Source organism: Eurosta solidaginis, chromosome 1 (genome assembly GCF_040869045.1).
Source record: "Eurosta solidaginis isolate ZX-2024a chromosome 1, ASM4086904v1, whole genome shotgun sequence".
Classification (NCBI taxonomy): Eukaryota; Metazoa; Arthropoda; class Insecta; order Diptera; family Tephritidae; genus Eurosta; species Eurosta solidaginis.
The window spans coordinates 42679491-42699117 of record NC_090319.1 but is presented as its reverse complement, the minus strand read 5'-3'; the positions used below and the strand labels follow the sequence as shown (position 1 = coordinate 42699117).

The 19627-nt window shown below is 38.0% G+C and overlaps 1 protein-coding gene across 1 annotated transcript in view; it reads left to right on the top strand.

Moving 5' to 3' along the window:
* LOC137252422 (uncharacterized) overlaps nucleotides 1–19627 on the top strand; it is a 204510-nt gene that overhangs the window by 107079 nt on the left and 77804 nt on the right. Inside the window, exons 5-6 of the mRNA XM_067788074.1 lie at nucleotides 2089–2348; nucleotides 7620–12046. Of these exons, the coding sequence (XP_067644175.1) occupies nucleotides 2089–2348; nucleotides 7620–12046 (4687 nt within the window). The remainder of the gene's footprint in view (nucleotides 1–2088; nucleotides 2349–7619; nucleotides 12047–19627) is intronic.

The following is a 19627-nucleotide window of genomic DNA, read 5'->3' as shown; positions in this document are numbered from 1 at the left end:
TTATTTATTAATGGGAAGAAAGATAGCAGACGAATCAAGAGCAGATGAAAGTCGTTAGCCAAGACAGCATAGAAGACCAGAGTTTTTGGCGAAGTATTTTACTACCTTATCCAAATGCTGTCCGGGCATGGGTAGCTCAAAAATATATGTACGACAAGGCGGCTCCCTTTCGTGCAATTTCTTAGAAATAAATATTGGAGAAGATAATTCTAGCAGCAGAACGGAACCATCGTGTTATAATGCTGATGATGTTGATATTATTGGCCTGAAGAAACGCGTTGTAAGTTCCGCCTTCTCGGGAGACGATAATAAAGCAAAAAAGTGGGTCTTGCTCTAAATGAGGACAAGACGAAGTACTTGCTGTCATCCATGAAGGAATCGGTGCATTCGCGTCTTGGTAGCCACATCACTGTTGATGGATATCAATTCGAGACTGTGACGGATTTCGCATATGTGGGAGCCAGCATTAACAGCAACAACAATGCCAGCTTGGAAATCAAACAATAACTCTTGCCAACAAGTGCTACTTTGAGTAGGGAGTGTTAGTTGGAGCGAGGCTTGATCCCCCAATTGGTGTTAGTTTTACTGAAACAGGGATATCTGGCGTGACTTGTTACGAAACCCCTAAAGTCGCTTAGGGGATTAAGCGTCCATTAATGACAATGATGTGATTTTCTGACTGTGGTGAACAGTTGTCATATTTTGGAACCATTTTGTTGTCATCTTTTGAGAAATATGTATTACGGAAAACCCGGCGTCGGCTTTGTGACAGCTTAAGAGCAATCTTGCTTTTTTTTGACACGAGATGACCTCAAAATGCTGCTTAATAACTTCACAAATTGATGCTCGACTGGAAATCCAAATAAGTCAGTCTTATCTACAAGCGCTATTTTGGACTATATAGGCTATTGAAATGCTCAGTAAGTCTCTCATGATCACTGTCCATATGAGTATGAGAGAAAAGTTATTTGCAAGGATTGGGGCCTTATTTTTATGCCACCCTTATATATCGAATGAAACTAAATATTGAGCTACACGAGTTTCATTGAGATTTTAGCATATCCAGCGACCAACTCCATCCTTTCCTTCGATTTCTGGTATCTCTGTTTAAAATAATTAGTCCCAAGCTGATACATGTACATCGATATCTCGAAAAGTTTCGATAAAATCTCCAAAAAGATTTTACTATATACGTTAGTTAAAGTCTTACTTGAGGCACAGACTCCTGTATATCGAAAACTATTGTACTAACCCTTTGTTGCTCCATCAGAAATTCGCCAGGGCAGTATTATAAGTTCACTCCGGCTTGTACTTTTCGTCAATGATATTGGTTGCTGCTTTCAAAATTCTATTTTTCTTCTCTATGTTGACGATATTTAACTCTCCCACAGAATAAATGTCACGTCGGATTCCCCTCTCATACAATAAAATCTTATCTGCTAGCATTCAAATCTCTTCTTAAAAACTCCAAATTGCTTTAGCTTCTCCTGTAAAATTTAAAATTTTTGTTTAGGGCGCGATTTACGTCCGAGAAGATTTAGGCCTAGCTTCGCATCCAATTGGCGTTGCTTTTTAATTTTCCCTACATATTGCAGTTTCCACATGTTTTATGCCGACTTCGAACGGCATCTGCGAGGCAAATGAATTTTCACTGAGAAGATTTTCAAGGCAGAATTACACTCGAGGTGTTGCCAAAACAAATCCAAGGGGCGACCCCCTTTTTTTATAATTTGAAGAAAACTTTAATCTAAATTTTGATGTTACTTTGTCCGGGAGTTGAATCCATCAGTTGAAAAAAATCCATAACAGTTTTTGCTTCATTGACATTGTTAAAACAATTTGCTTTTTCCGCCTGGGTACGAATGCATAACCACCACTATACCATAATGTGCACACTTACCCTACAGAAGCACTTAAGCGTCAGTTAAACGTTGCATGCTTTTAGGCGCGTCTATGATTTTGGCCGCTACGCGCATATTAATATGCTTTTTTTTGTTGGCTTATTTGTTAATTTCTTTACAAAAACCTTAATACAATTAATTTATTGAATTTTTTGTTTTATTTTATATTCTTTTTTATTTTTTTCAGATCAAAATGCACTGAAGCTGAAAAATTAACCAACGTAAATTCGCATGATACTGAAAATCTAGTGATTGTTGGTTCATGTAAGGAACTCCACGCAGTTTCTCGAGAAAGACGCACTCAATCATTGGATAGTTGTGACTCCGTGCTCGAAACTAAAAATTGCTGCTGTCCAAATCACTCATCAAATGCTAACTCATGTTGGAAATGGAAGCGTAGGCAAATAATTCGAGAAAGTTCGCATGCAGCTGGCTTAAACACTAACGGTATGTATTCATACACTTATATTTACATATGGGGTATTCCATCCCATTTCGACCAAATTTGAACCCGACCCCTTTAGAATTGGCTGAAAGTTTTTCTTCTTTTTCTAGCTTACGAAAAACTTTTTTCAGAAGTTTTTCAAATTTTTTCATCCAACTCAAAAAAAGTTATGAAATTTAAAAAAAACACCGTTTTTGTTTTCAAAATGCTATAACTTTTTCAAAAATTGACCGTTTGGGATCTTTTTTTTTAAATTTGTTTTTAAATTTACTTTTCGGAAAAAATTCAAAAAAATTTTTAAAGTTTTTTTTTTTGTAATTTCTCAGTTTTTCGAGATTTTTCGAATTTGGCTTTTTTTTTTTCTCATAATAAACTTCAAACAATTCTGCAATCATCCCCACTAATCACGGAGTGGGCCGAGAATTTTTTGTTTTTTTTTATTTAATTGAAAAAAAAAAACTTGAAATTTTTTTTTTTATTTGTTCCGAAAAGTACATTTAAAAACATATTAAAAAAAAAAAAAAAAAATGATCCCAAACGGTCAATTTTTGAAAAAGTTATAGCATTTTGAAAAAAACACCGTTTTCCAACTCAAAATAAGTTTTAAATACTTTGAAAAAAAAACGGTGTTTTTTTCAAAATGCTATAACTTTTTCAAAAATTGACCGTTTGGGATCATTTTTTTTCGGAAAAAATACAAAAAAAATTTGAAAGTTTGGTTTTTTTTCAATTAAATAAAAAAAAAAAGTTCTCGGCCCACTCCGGGATTAGTGGGGATGATTGCAGATTGGATTGAAGTTTTTTATGAGAAAAAAAAAAAAAAAAAAAATTCGAAATTCGAAAAATCTCGAAAAACCGAAAAATTACAAAAAAAAATTTTTTTTCCGAAAAGTACATTTAAAAACAATTTAAAAAAAATATCCCAAACGGTAAATTTTTGAAAAAGTTATAGCATTTTGAAAACAAAAACGGTGTTTTTTTTAAAAATTCATAACTTTTTTTGTGTAGGATGAAAAAATTTGAAAAACTTCTGAAAAACGTCTTTCGTAAGGTAGAAAAAGAAGAAAAACTTTCAGCCAATTCTAAAGGGGTTGGGTTCAAAATTGGTCGAAATGGGATGGAATACCCCATATATATAACTAAAGTTTTTTTTTACGAAATTTCATGAATGAATTGACTGAAAATACACGGTATCCTTACAATCTATTGTGATTCAAGCAGACGCGGATTCTTTCTATCCTCTCAACATCTTTGGCATTCAAAAATAATGGGTCAGCTTAAAGTTTGCAATCCTGTAAAGCCTTCACAGTTCAGCGGTTTATTTTATTATTGGTGCCGATGCGATCCGATGGAGCTATCAGCACAAAGTGATGAGCCATTTTCTGGGTGGAAGAATCGTCAGTCTTTGATTATTTGTTTGAACTTCTCTCAGACTTCAATGGTATCCGATCTGGGAATCAACGTTCTACACATTATGACACTAAGTTTCCACGCCGGGTTTCGACACTGCCACCTTCGCTTTCTTGTTCCAGTTTAGGAAAACCCGCTTGTCATGTATCTAGAATATTCTATAAACTAGTAGCAGCAAGGGTACCCTGATTCTTATTTCTTTTCTGATTATCCAATTTTAGTGGGCCGACCGTATTTCTTATCACTCTGTGAATGAACACCATTAGAGTTACCTTGACAGCCAATATTAGCAGGGATCATTTGGTAGCTACTTTGCACTGCATAGGAAACATACAGCATTACTCCCTTACTAGAAACATTTATAAGTTTGAGAATGAGATGGAGAACCATTTACATTCTAACATTTTCCTACTCATTTCCTTGCTTGATACATCCGAATCGGCCTAGAGAGTTTATTTTTGCAAAACAGTTAATGAATGTTAAGACAGCACGTGACTGGCTCACATCAGGGAATCTTCAAAAGGAAGTGTATAAGACTTTCTTGATATTAGACAGTGTCCTGTTAATACAAAAATCAGTCGATTAGTGCTAATGCGCCGCTTTGATATATCTATATTTGATTTATCTAGTTGTGGCTATATAACAGCTGACTGGCTATCGGAGAAGATGGCTACAATATAAGCAGTAATATTTGTGTCCGGTAATGCTTTAAACGTCTCCAAGTAGCAAAAATCTGGGACTGAAATACTCTCACCGAGTTCCAAAGAATCATAATTATGGATATCGCTCCCAGTTTTACGAAGACTGCCACTCCACAAGTAATTTTAGATTCATCCGCCTCAAAAGTGAAAATTCGAATATCTAAGTGAGATCCCCATCCTTCAATGCTTCCTTGCAGGAATGAGAATCCTACAGTTTGTATCAAAGACTGTCATAGGACATACGTATGTATGACGTTCATTTAGTTCATCTCGGCCTGCACGTTCGATTTGATTGTATTCATCCAGGCCTAATAGAGTCCTCAAGACAGGTATTAGGTTCATAGTTATGCCTCTGGCCCAATGATTTTAAAATTGTGGTGGTTTCAGCACTAACTGACTGACTAGCAGGTTGTAACAAAATAACTTCCGTCAACCCTACTTATAGTCAAAAATCCACAGGCAGATTTGGGGTCCTGCCTCGAAGACTGAGAGATTACCAACGCACAGCAGTATATTATGTGGAGAATGAAGCCGTAATTGCTGAGACTGCCAAAGTGTAGGTAAGATACTCGAAGGCTAATAGGCGAGTCAACTGGGTAACACCCATGGTATCAGTGAGGGTATCTCCAACGAGAGAAACCTGTTGTTTCTCGTAAGAGACAGTTTCGTTGCTCTGCTTCCGGTAAGCTTTTTCTTTCTAGTGCTAATATGTTGATGGGAATTGTTCCGGCTTTTTCGGCTGGCTTTTATATGGGGCTAACGGAGCTATTCTCAAATCTGTTACTACGACTTAAAATCATTGATTTTAAGAACTTCATCATAGCTGATCTGATATAGCTTAGTATTCAGTCTAAAACCGGATGAATGCTGGAGAGCGAAATACGCACTGTAAGTACGTCAGTTTTCCTTGCACTCCTCCTTGCCTCAGCTCCTGTATATTCCGTTGAATGGGGTCTCTTTACCCTTACCGTGAAGGCCAAGTGCTGTTATTGTTGTTGTTGTAGCGATAAGGAGAATCCATGAAGGCCCTGGGGAGTGTTATCTTGATGGTCCTTTGTCGGATGCAGATCCGGTACATTCCGGTAACAAGCACCATTTAGGTACTAATCCGACCATTTCGGGGAGGATTTGGTATGACAACATGAAACCTTCTAGGCCATAACGCCCTCCCACCCTAGATACATGAGGAGCTTGGGGCCGCCCCTTGTCTCGGATGTTTAAGAAACAGGATTCGCCCGGTAGGTGAAGTTGACAATTGGGTTGGAGGAGCTATATATTGCGTTGGCAATCCCTTAAAAGGGTTGTGCTACACAATCCCTCTAATCAATTTCGTATTTTAGTCCCCTCTTACGACAGACCCGTTGGGGTAAGGCCAAGTGCTCATCTTCCGTGATAAGGGTTTAAGGCTTGAAATTCTTTTCATATCGTAGCTAGGCCGCGCGTCTTTGGTTAACCCAAAGGCATGCGAGACGTACCAGTAACAAACCGCTCTCTCTTGGAACCTGCTATGTAGCTTTTTTTTGATTAATGAGAATGATTGATGCATCTCGATGTCTTCAGATGCCTCCAGCAATGCCTCTGCTCTTGCTAAGTCGTTCGCTTTCTCATTGCACTCAATTTTCAGGTGACCTTAAACACTTATGAGCATAGTGTTCGAGGCGTTTACTACAGCTCAAATAAGCAACTTCTTGCAATCACTGTTACACTTGGACGATGTGATGAGAGAATTAAGTACGATGAGCTTTGTTGAACTCTGTGAGTAAATACATACATCCCACCGAACCAGTGCATCTTCTTGAGGGGAACTTCACCTTATAACTCGAAGTCTAGGTTAGGATAACGCGCCGGTCAATAAGAAACTCACATAATATATTTGACGATACAACAGGATACCTAACTAATTATCAGGACTTTTGTGATAAAAAATTCTGTCGTCTTAAAAAATATTAGAAGTATCCTCGGACTCCCACCTGCGAGGATTGCACGCACACAATACATCGACTGCTGAGTAAAATATCGCCCTATCTGGACTGCCGTTTCGAAAACGCCTTGTCTCAGAGAACGTCTGAATAACGCCCTAGCTAAAATTTTGTTTCAAAAATAACCTATCTCAGAATTAATAATGCCAAAATGTATTGAATTTGAGCTCAAAAAGGGTGTTTATACTCAACTGAGCAGAGCTCACAGAGTATATTAATTTTGTTCGCATAACGGTACCCCGTAACGGCATAAACTAATCGAGATATGTATAGACTTCCATATATCAAAATGATGTGAGCGAAAAAAGAAATTCATTTGGCCATATCCGTTCGTCTGTCCGTAAACACGATAACTTGAGTAAATTTTGAGGTGTCTTGATGGAATTTGGTATGTAAGTTCCTGGGCACTCATCTCAGATTGCAATTTAAAATGAACGAAATCGGACTATAACCACGCCCACTTTTTCGATGTCGAAAATTTCGAAAAACCGAAAAATTGCGATAATTCATTACCAAAAATGGATAAAACGAAGAAACGTGGTAGGTGGGTGGACCTTATGACACAGAATAGAAAATTAGTAAAATTTTGGACAATGGGCGCGGCACCGCCCACTTTTAAAAGAAGGTAATTTAAAAGTTTTGCAAGCTGTAATTTGACAACTGAGTATGTATTGTTCGGTTACACCCGAACTTAGTCTTCCTTACTTGTTTTGAATTAAAATCTGAGATAGGGCATTTTTGAAACAAATAAACTTCATGGCCGGCCAAAAATTGCCTGGACACTTTACTAACCCGCAAGATCGCAAAGGCAAAGTAATTAATTAGCTACACAAAACATTGCATATATGTAGTATGAATGTATGTACAATGTACATACATATGTATTTCTATATGTAGACCAGCCATGCCTTCAAATAAATTAAGTTGGCACAAATTTGAAAATTTTTCATTTCACTCGCACTAACCCATATTTGCTTGGCTAATATCCACCAGAGCTTTGTTCCTATACTAAGTGCTATGTTTGATGTATGTATGTTTGTATGAATGGTTTAATAATAAATTATGAATTTTTTGTTTTATTTTTAGTTGAAAACGATTATTTTTAAATAAAATGTCTCATCTTTTTCTATTTTGATTTCTTCTTCATCTCTCTTCCCCACGAAATGGTGCAACAAATTCGTAGCCATAGAGGCAGCAACAAACGCAGGAGCTGAATTAGAATTATCACCTACAACAACAAATATAGAAAAAGTGATTTCTTCAGAGTCGGCAACATATCGGTCTCGAAATGCGAGCTGCGGCAGCTATCACACGTTCCTAGCGGCTATACGTCGAGAGATTCATCAACAGAGCGAGCGTGTAAATATAAAAATATCAACATCGCTGCCAACAACACCAAACTTGAGTCATTTGCGACGTCTAAAGCCGAAACAGCCAGTTGAATACCAAAAGCTAACAACGCTAGAGAACACAAATATAGAACGCGCACGACATGATGATGATGATGATGATGATGATGTGCAGCAGTTGCAAGAGCTAAGGTGGCATATGCTGTCGAAACATCAACAGTCTGCTCAAAAACTGCAACAGCTGCAGATGTCAGCGAAGAAATTGCAAAATACGGATTGTGGTGAGGATAATAACATAGAGTTGAAAGAAGAGGTAGCGAAGAAAAAACAAGAAGATGAAGCAAAACAAGAGTACTCAGAGACACAGCAAAAGGTTATTGCTGATGGTTTGAGGCAGCTGAGAGCCGTTGTTGATGAGAATGCTGGAAGTGCACATAATAAAGTGAGGCAGCAATTCAAAGAAAACGTGTTCAAAACACAAGAGGTGGAGGTGGTGGTGATCAATAACAAGAACAACAACAACAACAGCAACAGCAATACCAACAATGGATCCTCAAATGAGCGCACAGCATTCGAAGAGCATACACTAAGTCCATCAAATCCAACATATGAGCGACCAGCACGAACAACGATTGAGCAACATGCAAACAACAACAAAACTGCTCAAAATATTGACCATGCGCCCTTACCGTTATCTGGTGAGCACATACCACTCGTACCGCTTGCAACAGCGCTACAATTGCCAACCACATCCCCATCCGCCGCCAACAATACAAACGATTCAGCTCAACAATCGGCGACAATCGTTGATGGAAAAAATACGACGCTCACATTTTGTGAGCGATGCTGTGGTGGTGGTGATGCTGGCCATAGCATGGCTAGTAGTGATTATGCTCTGGGCGCATACGCCGTCAAAAATGAACCAACGAATTTTGCTAGTAGAGAGGACTCTGATCATTGTTATGGCGCGTTTACAGATTCAGTCTCCGAATTATCGTCATATCGATTCGTATCCGATGAGGATGAAATAATAAACGCGTATATTGCGTTTAAAGACGAAACGAATGAAAATAAAAAAAATTTAAATACAAGCAGCAACAATAATAAAATAGATGAATATAGCATATTAGGCGAAAATTATTGTCAGCGCACTGTCACGCCACCATTGCGTACACAAACGTCGCGGGAACAGTTGTACTCGTGTACGTGTCCGCCTTCACCGCGCACATCGCCGCGTTCGCCGTCGTCTACAGCGCGTACGTTTGTTTCGTTGCCATCCACCGCCGTTGTCACCGCTGTCGCCTCTGTTGAAAATTCAAAAATAGCAGCAACGCGTCGTGCTTCGCCCACCATTTGTTGTTATACAATTGACAAACCCGTCAGCGTACACTATAACCATACCATTTTGGAATATATACCAAATACTAATGAAAAGCGCATAGAGCAGGAAAAGATAAAAGCATATACATCTAATAGAGAAGCTGCCACTAAGGCGCTCGAAACTTGCGCGTCAGTTTTTGTGCACGGCGCTACTGCTGCACTAGCCAACGTATCAGCTCCTGTGCCTATTCCTAACACCAACTCTACGGCTAACGCTTATAGATTTAAGGCCGCAGAATCTGCGTGCAGCATAACAAGTGAGTTTCCTTATCAAGATCAGATATTATCCACTTCGTTGCCTAGCGATTATGGTTGCGTAAAAAGTGAGACTCATCTACGGCATACAGCGCGTTTGAGTAGAAAATATAAGCCGACACCACCACTACCGCCACCAAAGCCGAAGCAAGCCTCGAAGACCATCTATCAAACGAGAGTTTATTCCAGCTCTACAAGCGTATCGGCGCGAAGTGAGCAAAATCAGACGGTGAGTAGTACGTCGGAAAAACTCAAACCAACTGCAAGAAATGCAAGTTATATACCATGCTCCATTATACCTGCTAAATCTTTCAGCAACAACAACGAAAAACATTACACGCTTTCAACATCTTCGTCATCACGTTTCCATGAACGCTCAATCACACCGGAACATTGTGAATTGTTGAGCTGCTTTGGAACGGTTAAAAATAACCGAAGAAATGAAAACGCAAACTTTGTAACGAAAGCAAACGAAAAAAAAGACAACGAATACGCCAATACTGCTGACGCACGACTAACGAAAGCAAACAAAATTTATAATGAAGATCGTGTGAGACAAAGAAACGAAGAAGAAGAACAACGTAATAAAGAAAGCGTTAATGAGCGCGAAGATAATGATTTTGATGACAAGGAACGTCGAGAAATTGTCGCACATAGTTTAAACGAAAGCAGATGTGTGTTGTCGGCGTTAGGGGCATCAACGACAACAATTGCCAATGAAAAGTGTGCCATCACAAATAAAAATAGTCAACTAAAACAACAAGAGCACGGGCCAACACAAGAACAACAAAAGCCACAAGGTGAGTTGTCAACAACACGTCATCAGCAAAAGACGCGACTCATACAAACATTGACTCAGCAAAGGAGCGCATTACAACCTCCAACGCGTACATCCCAACCACCTCCTCAAAATAATGATAATAATAATAATATTGATCATAATAATACGCAAATAAACAACAAAAATAGTAGCATCGAATATAAGAATAATAATAAACAAGCGCTCGTTAATTGTGCTGGTGGTGACTTTGTGGAGCAAAATAAACGAAGTGCAACCAACAGGAAGAAATCAACTGCGACAAGCGCCGCCAATGTAAGCGACGATAATGATGACGCGCTTTATGTGACTAGAAGCGCCAGTAACAACAGTAACACTTATACCTGTAATGGTGAATGTAATAATAACTATAATTGTAAGACAAAGTGTCCTACCGAATACTCAATACAATCGTTGCCTGATGCGTCATATACGCAGCAGCAGCAGCAACCTGGTCTAATAAACGCTGTGCAGACGCAATCGAGTTTTAGCACGCCAACATATCTGCAAAGTTCTACATCATTACACAGTACGTCGTCGCCGTCGGCTACAGTGTCTTATTTATCTTCATCGCTACCAAAACGTACGGTGCGCTATGATAGTTATGGTCGCTTGAAGTCGGAACGCGCGTCCCGTTTGCCCACAGTGACTAAGGCTGCACTGGCGAATGGTCGTAAAGCGGTTAGTGAAACGTTGCTATTGCAACGCGCGTATCAAAATGTGTGCGGTGCGTCGCGTCAAGACTTAACCAATTCTTCATGGTACAATAATATTAAGCTTGCACCAACGCTACAACGTAAGTTTAATTATTTGAGTGATAAATTTGATGAATGTGTTGTTGTAGCTGAGGAAGAAGAAGAATTACAATTAGAGCAGAGCGCTGGTGAACAAAGTGAAAATGCGTTGAAAGAAAAACGCCAAATTGTGGAAAATCTTGAAGAATATGTTGCTAATGAAAATTCTAGTGTCAAAAAGATCTCAAAAACCGTTCAATGCGTAAATAATACAACAAAAGTTTTAACGCACGGGTCGAGTATTGTTGAAAATAGTGCTACTAAACCAGTGTTTGAAAACGCATTAAATTTGAAAAGCGTACCAGCAGCAAATGAGCTGTATAAATCCTTAAGTGATACTCAACAAAATTGTGTGCCTATAACAAAAGAAAAAACAACAAATAATTTCAATACAGTAAACACTACCACCACTGAAACTATTCCGCTAACAAAAAACTTTTTTGACTCACACTTGGGTGCGTTCAAATCTGCCTACACCAGCGTTTCAGATAATAATTTGACGTGTCGTTGTTCATTGAAACAACAACCACCACACCAATCTCTATTACCTACATCAACAACAGCAGCCCTTGTTTTAACGCCCACATCATCTACACATCACTCATTGTTGGCGCCATTGCAAACGTCTGGTTGTTTGAATCAAAATAATTCACAATCTTTGCCGAGTGTTCCACAAGCGCCGCATGGTACACAAAGTCCTCAATGGCTTAGTAGTGAAACGATTAGTTCATCACAACAGTCTGACAATAAGTACGTCTTGGATGATTTACAATCGAATTGTAGTGATCAAACAACAATTTTTCATTTGGATAAAGATTCGTCGTTATCGGCGTCATCTTTGTCTGCCACCTCACAAGCGCAGTCATCATCATTTTTTGACACTAGCGCCTCTAATATTTTACGCACTCCAGTATTGCATCGACGTATACCAGCAATACAATCATTTGGATTTATCTCGCCAATACAGTCCGATTCGCTGAATCGTGCTAATGTCAGTGAAAACAGTGAAAAGGAGGTGAGTAAAATCAGTTTTTAGTTTAAATTAAGGGCCAAATTATGTACAATGTAATGAATCATTTTTTTTTTCGTGTGAATCAAAATTCCTATCATATAAGAGCATTCATTCATTTCAGCGAGTGACAGTAAACCTGAATGCTCTTATGCAATTTTTAATGAATGTGAGAAATGTGACGCCAAGTATCACGGCTTTGTACATAATCTGACCCATAAATTTGTAGGTAAAAAAGAACAGTTATCGTTACTTAGATAATGTTTAGGAGATCCATCTAGCGGCAATTATTGAAGACGGCAGTGGTTAACTCGCTAATAAATGGGTTGTGCTTAATGGCGGAGACACGCACCTCTGCTGGTCATGGTGTATAAATTATAAGTGAGTCGGTTGCGATGAATCCTTGACAAACACAGTTTTTGGTCATAGAAGTGGAGAATAGAGTAAAGATACAAGTTAGGAAGGCTAAGTTCGGGTGTAACCGAACATTACATACTCAGCTGCCAATTACAGTGGGTGTGGTTATGCCGCGATTTCGTTCATTTTAAGTAAAGATCTGAGATGAGTGCGCAGAAACTTACACACCAAATTTCATTAATATACCTCAAAATTTGCTCAAGTTATCGTCTTTACGGGCGGACGGACATGGCTAAATGAATCCTTTTTCCATCCAGATTATTTTGATATATAGAAGTCTATATCTATCTCGATTATTTTACGCCTTACGGGCTACCGTTATGCGAACAAAATAAATATACTCTGTGGGCTCTGCTCAGCTGAGTATGAAAATGGAGCGACACATTTTAGTTGCAACTGAGTATGGAGTATACTGAAATTTAGCAGTACTAATTTTTTGGGCAAGAATTTCATAAGTGTAGATAAAGTTATGCACTTGGCAGTTCACATAAGTGCATATGTATATACAGAGTCGCATGGAACTTTGAAATGTCCATTGTGGGCAGAGCCTACTTGCGGTAGAGAGTGTTTACGGAGAGGCTCATCCTTGAAGAGCATCTACATTATGTCGGACGGCCAGGTGGCCCTGCGTGCCTTGCAATCCCAAGCAGTTACATCTAAGCTAGTGGATGACGGAACTGAAATCCTTATTGACCTGGGGGCAAAAAAAAAACAAGGTTTTGTTAGGATGGGTGCCTGGACATGAGCGACATGAAGGGAATGAACATGCAGATTACCTAGCAAAGTAGGGTGCTACAGCAGCATTCTATGGTCCAGAGCCCTTTTGTGGACTTACAAAAGCACACACCAGGGAAACCATAAGTAACTGGGAAACAACAATTCAGACGTCACTGCATTGACTGCCGAGGGCAAAGATAGGCCAATCTGTTTATACTTTCGGCAACGAAAGTATCAGCCAAACTCATTAATCCAATCAGGGAGGATTTACGAACTCTAACTGGGTACTATAAGGGACACTGTGGTCTACGATATCACCTAAGTAAGTTAAATTTATCCGATACTCAAATTTGTCAAAAGGCCGAATAACCTCCAAAGAGATTTGAGGCTGAGCCTCTCTTCCAATTTGCGTCGTGCTCCTTTTAACTTTTTCTACAAGTTGGTAGGACGGAACCTACATGTTTTATGCCGACTCCGAATGGCATCTGCAAGGAAGATGTGTTTCCACTGGGATGCTTTTCATGGCAGAAATTTCAGTTCATTTTATTTCACTCGGAGTGTTTGCCAAATCATTGCCGAGTAGCGACACAACTTAGAAAAACTTTTTTATAATTAAAAAAAACTTTTTCTAAATTTTCGATGTTGTTTTCCACGGGGCGTAAACCCATGATCTTTGGTGTGGTAGACGGAGCCTGTCCATAAAGGCCTCTAAATAATCCAGATATAGTCCCGGAGTGACGCCGAAATTATGCTATAATAACTCGAAAACTGGCTGCTTTTCCAAAATTATTTAGACTAAAATACATGTTTTCTGTCATTTGGTTGTTTATAATTGCAGACTTCAGCTTGTTGTTGTTGTTGTTGTAGTGATAAGGACACTCCCTGAAGGCCTTGTGTGGTGTTATCGATGCTGATGGTCGTTTGCGCGATGCTGATCCGGTACGCTCCGATAACAAGCACCATTAAGGCACCAGCCGGACCATCTCGGGAACGATTTAGTATGACCACATGAAACCTTCAAGGCCATACCGCCCTCCCACCTCCTATATCCATGAGGAACTTGGGATCGCAGGAGCCTCGGCTGTTAAAGTAACAGGATTCGCCACGGGTTGGTGAGGTTGACAGTTGGGTTGGAGAAACTATATTTTGCGCCGGTAATACCTTGAAAGGGTTGTGCTACACTACCCCTTGAACCATTTTGGTACTTTAGTCGCCTCTTTCGACAGACATACCTGCCGCAGGTATATTATAAGCCCTCTAACCCGCTAGGGGGACACACTTCAGCTTAAGGACCGCTAGTTAATAGCGGTGCCCATGTGAATTTTCTCAAAATAAACATACAGCAGCAGAAATGACCTGCGTAAGGTACTACTCCCGCATTCATAAATCATTCGCCTCTCCGCAATGATAGTGTTCATAAGACTTAAAGGAAGTGGCATGTCTGTTATGGATTTATAACCCTGAAGTATGCTCTTTTGTTTCCGATATGGGAGCGCGAGGAAAATAAATTTAAGATCGGTCGGCTTAGCGTCATTTAATTTTCCAATGACGCCTCTTTTTTCTTGTCCCATGTAGGGCTGGCTATTGGGTTGATGCGGCTTTGTACTTCATTTATCACGATCAGTGTATTGTAGTCACGCAGCTGAAGCCTTTCACACGATATCTCCCAACTTAATTGAAATAGTTTGAGGTATCGAACAAATATATAAAAAAAAGTTTTACAAATACTCGCAATACTTATTAAAATCCAGTGCAAAAGCTCTTCCATATCTAAAAGATACATGCCATTAAAATAACTAATTAAAAGTGTTTTGTCAAACAAATTGATCTTCAAACGAAACCAGGTTTAACAAGTAAGGACGGGACTGTCTTCGGCTGTGCCTTTTATGAATGGGGCTGAACAATAATCGTATCCCATTCGTAATCTCCAAATAATGCGCTGTATAATATAAGAAATATATAGTGAACAGATGTACATACCTAAACGATTTTAAGATAAATATAAAAAAATGGCAAAAAACCCCCTTATCTGAACGATCGGTTGTATGGGATATATATTATATATATCTCCGATCGAAATTATTTTTACAGGTAATCTTCTATGATATATTAGAATAAATATCACCAAGTTTAACGTTTTTATATTGGAAATTAAAGGAGAAATTGCCAAAAATCTTTCTATCTGAACGATCGGTTGTATGGGATATATATTACATATAGCTCCGATCGAAATGATTTTTACAGGTAATCTTCTATGATATATTATAATAAATATTACCAAGTTTAACGTTTTTATATTGGAAATTAAAGGAGAATTTGCCAAAAATCTTTCTATCTGAACGATCGGTTTTATGGGATATATATTACATATAGCTCCGATCGAAATGATTTTTACAGGTAATCTTCTATGATATATTATAATAAATATCACCAAGTTTAACGTTTTTATATTGGAAATTAAAGGAGAAATTGCCAAAAATCTTTCTATCTGAACGATCGGTTGTATGGGATATATATTACATATAGCTCCGATCGAAATGATTTTTTCAGGAAATCTTCTATGATATTTTAAAAATATATTTTTATTTGCCTTCAAATATTATAATTTATTAAATTTTAATGAGCTCGAGGCAGTTTAAAAAATTGAAACACAGTTTAAATTTTTATATTTCAATTTTATTTGGTCGATATTTCGATCTCATTCTGAGATCATCCTCAGGAAACAATTGAATATGTTTTACCGACGATCGGTTGTATGGGATATATATTACATATAGCTCCGATCGAAATGATTTTTACAGGTAATCTTCTATGATATATTAGAATACATATCACCAAGTTTAACGTTTTTATATTGGAAATTAAAGGAGAAATTGCCAAAAATCTTTCTATCTGAACGATCGGTTGTATGGGATATATATTACATATAGCTCCGATCGAAATGATTTTTACAGGTAATCTTCTATGATATATTAGAATAAATATCACCAAGTTTAACGTTTTTATATTGGAAATTAAAGGAGAAATTGCCAAAAATCTTTCTATCTGAACGATCGGTTGTATGGGATATATATTACATATAGCTCCGATCGAAATGATTTTTACAGGTAATCTTCTATGATATATTAGAATAAATATCACCAAGTTTAACGTTTTTATATTGGAAATTAAAAGTGAAATTTCCAAAAATCTTTCTATCTGAACGATCGGTTGTATTGGATATATACCATATATAGCTCCGATCAATTTAATTTTTTCAGAAAATCTTCTATGATATATTAAAATGTATATCACCGAGTTTCACTTTTATACTTTCTAAATTAAGGGAGAAATGGCCAAAAATATTTCTATCTGAACGATCGGTTGTATGGGATATAACTATATATAGCTCAGATCAAAGTGATTTTTTCAGGATATATTCTAGGATATATTACAATATATATCACCGAGTTTCACGTTTATACTTTCTATAGTGGTACCATCTTACCGGATCCGACAAATGTCTAATATAATACAAAAATTGTGCCAAATTTCATTGAGATATCTCAAAATTTGAAGGACTAGTTTGCGTTCAAACAGACAGACGGACGGACAGACGGACGGAAAGACAGACGGACATGGCTATATCAACTCAGTTCGTCGCCCTGATCAATTCGGTATACTTAATGGTGAGTCTATCTTCTATATTTCTCAACGTTACAAACATCGGACCAAAGTTAATATACCATTTCATGTTCCTGAAAGGTATAAAAACAGGGATGTTCACCATTACTTTGATTATGTTTGTAGGCCGTACTGATACGAGGAAAAGGTTTTTGCTTATACATATAGGGGTCACTGAGGTATTTAACCCAAGGGAAAATTAATGCTTAGGACCCTTTACCCGTAACTCAGTTAAGGAAGTAAATTTCCCATTTTTTTATCTCTTTCAAACGGGCCAAGAAATTAAACTAAGGGCTCTCTTTACAACGGCGATTTAACTTACATTCCACTGCTCTTACAAGAGCTAAGCTCACCAATATTGAGCGGTTAAATTTAAGATTACTTGCGATAAAAATTCCAAATCGAGCGTTAACTGCGCAATGTTAGTTACCACGCCGATAGGAAAGTGGCCCTCCAACTAATGTTACTCATACGACACGTATTGCTAATTCTTAAGGGTGCTTGCTTGAATTTTTTGCGTATATAATTTTTGAATGCTGTATTTCAGAAAAGCCTCTTGATGGTTAAGCTGTTGTACCAACTTCTCGTGTCTTCTTTTGTCTTATGCCCAGCAACGTAGCTGGGCATCAAAGCTTTGAAGCTGACTGCTGTACAAAGCACCTTCAAACTGTTGCTGAAGACCTTAGAGCAGGTGATTGGAAAATTCATTGCAATGAGCTCTGTTTGGTTGTCCAAGTGTATTTTGCATGTTTTTATTGAATTTTCTTCCAAAAATATGTTGGTTTGATCGATTTCTTATGCTTCAGTTTAGAAATTAGAGGACTTACAGCGAATAGAGAAATGTAAGTTATGTTGCATTCGGCAATCAATAAGTTAGATAACCAGAATTTTTATGAAGACCAAACGGAAAATCGAATTAGGGACCTGGACCCTTGGGATTCAAGGAGTTGATAAGCGCAATACATAATTTTATAGCTTCAAAGCTTCCGCAAACCCAATTGTCAACCGCACGTACGCGAGGGGAATCCTGTTACATACATGAATGTGTCAAAAACATGTTTAGCAGGCGAGGCTCTGGCGACCCCAACTTCTAGGAACTGGGTGGTGGGCCGGGATGGCCTAGAAGGTTTAATGTGGCCATATAAATCGTTTCCGAGATGTCCCGGCTAGTATCTTATTGGTGCTTTGTAACCGGAACGTACCGGATCTATATCCGGCAAAGGACCATCAACATCGGGGAGTGTCTTTGTCGTACAACAACAGGTACCAGGAAGTATGTGTTGAACCATTGGCTAATACTAGATGTTCTCTAGGGACCAGTCAGCTTAATTGCTGTTTAAAGATATTATAACTGAAGAGATAATTATGTCTAACTAGCCTACGATCCTTACTAATATCCAATTGAAACTGACCGCAAAAAATAAAAAACAACAAACGAAGAGAAGCAGTGTTTTAAAGAAGGTCGCAACTCTGGCAACCCAGTTTACTTAAGGAATACAATTTCTCCTTCTTCAAGAACAATTCTTCCTTAAATCAGACCTAATTAAATTAAATGTTGTGTTCATGTCCAAGAATCTATTCGTACTGTGCCGTTAAGGGACAAACTATGTATAACGCAACGAGTTATTTTTCTCGTGTAAACCAAAGTTCCTATTATATATGAGCATTCATTCACTATGGTGAGTGACAGTAAACATGAATGCCTTTATGAAATTTTTGGTATTACAAAAAGGTGACTGTGAATATGAGTAACTGCGACGCAAACTGTTATGGCGTCATATATCATCTGGCCCTTAGACTCGATTGATTTTTTCACACAAATGCAACTTGAGTTACACTTATGTAGATCTATGGATCACTAGAGTTGGGTCAAAGTTTGGTTAAAGGTATGCTATCGACCTATAAACAAATTTATCGAGTTTTATCGGTAAGTTATCGTATTGTCATCGAAAAATTGTTGATTATATATTGAAAAATTATGATTATGCAGTCAAAGATGTATCGATTTATTATCGACATGTTATCGAAAATTATTAGATTGGCTACCGAAAGTTCGCGATTTGTTATTGCAAAGCAATCGTTTTTTACTCTAAAAGTTTGTGATTATTTATCGAAAAGTTAAAAATGTTAATTCGAGAGGTTATCGATCTGTTTTCAGAATGTTATCGATTTATTATAGGACTGTTACCAATTGGTTATTGGCGGTGTTGATGTTATCGATTAGCTGCCGAAAATTCGCTATTTGTCATCAAAAAATAACCGTTTTATAAACAAACAGTTTTTGATTAATTATCAAAACGTTAAAGATATGTAATCGAAAACTTATCGATCTGTTATTAGCAAGTTATCGATTTCTTATCGCATTGTTACCAATTGGTTATTGGTGTTGTTGTTGTTGCTGTTATTTTTGTTGTAGAGATAAGGACGCTCCCAGAAAACTTTGAGGAGTCTTATCGATGTCGATGGTCCTTTGCCGGATATTGATCTAGTAATTAACGGTCACAAGCACCATTACGTTACTAGCCCCACCATCTCAGGAACGATTTAGTATGACCACTTTTAGGGCATACCGCCCTCCCACCCGCTAGATTCATGAGTAACTTGGGGTCGCCAAAGTCTCGACTGCTAAAGAAACAGAATTCGCCACGAGGTTGAAAATTGGATTGGGGAAGCTATGTTTTGCGCAAGTAACCCCTTAAAAGGTTGCGCTACACAACCCTTTCAAATAGTTTTTTTTAGGTATTCCAGCCGCGGGTATATTCTAACACCCACCTGTTGAGGGTGGTTTAT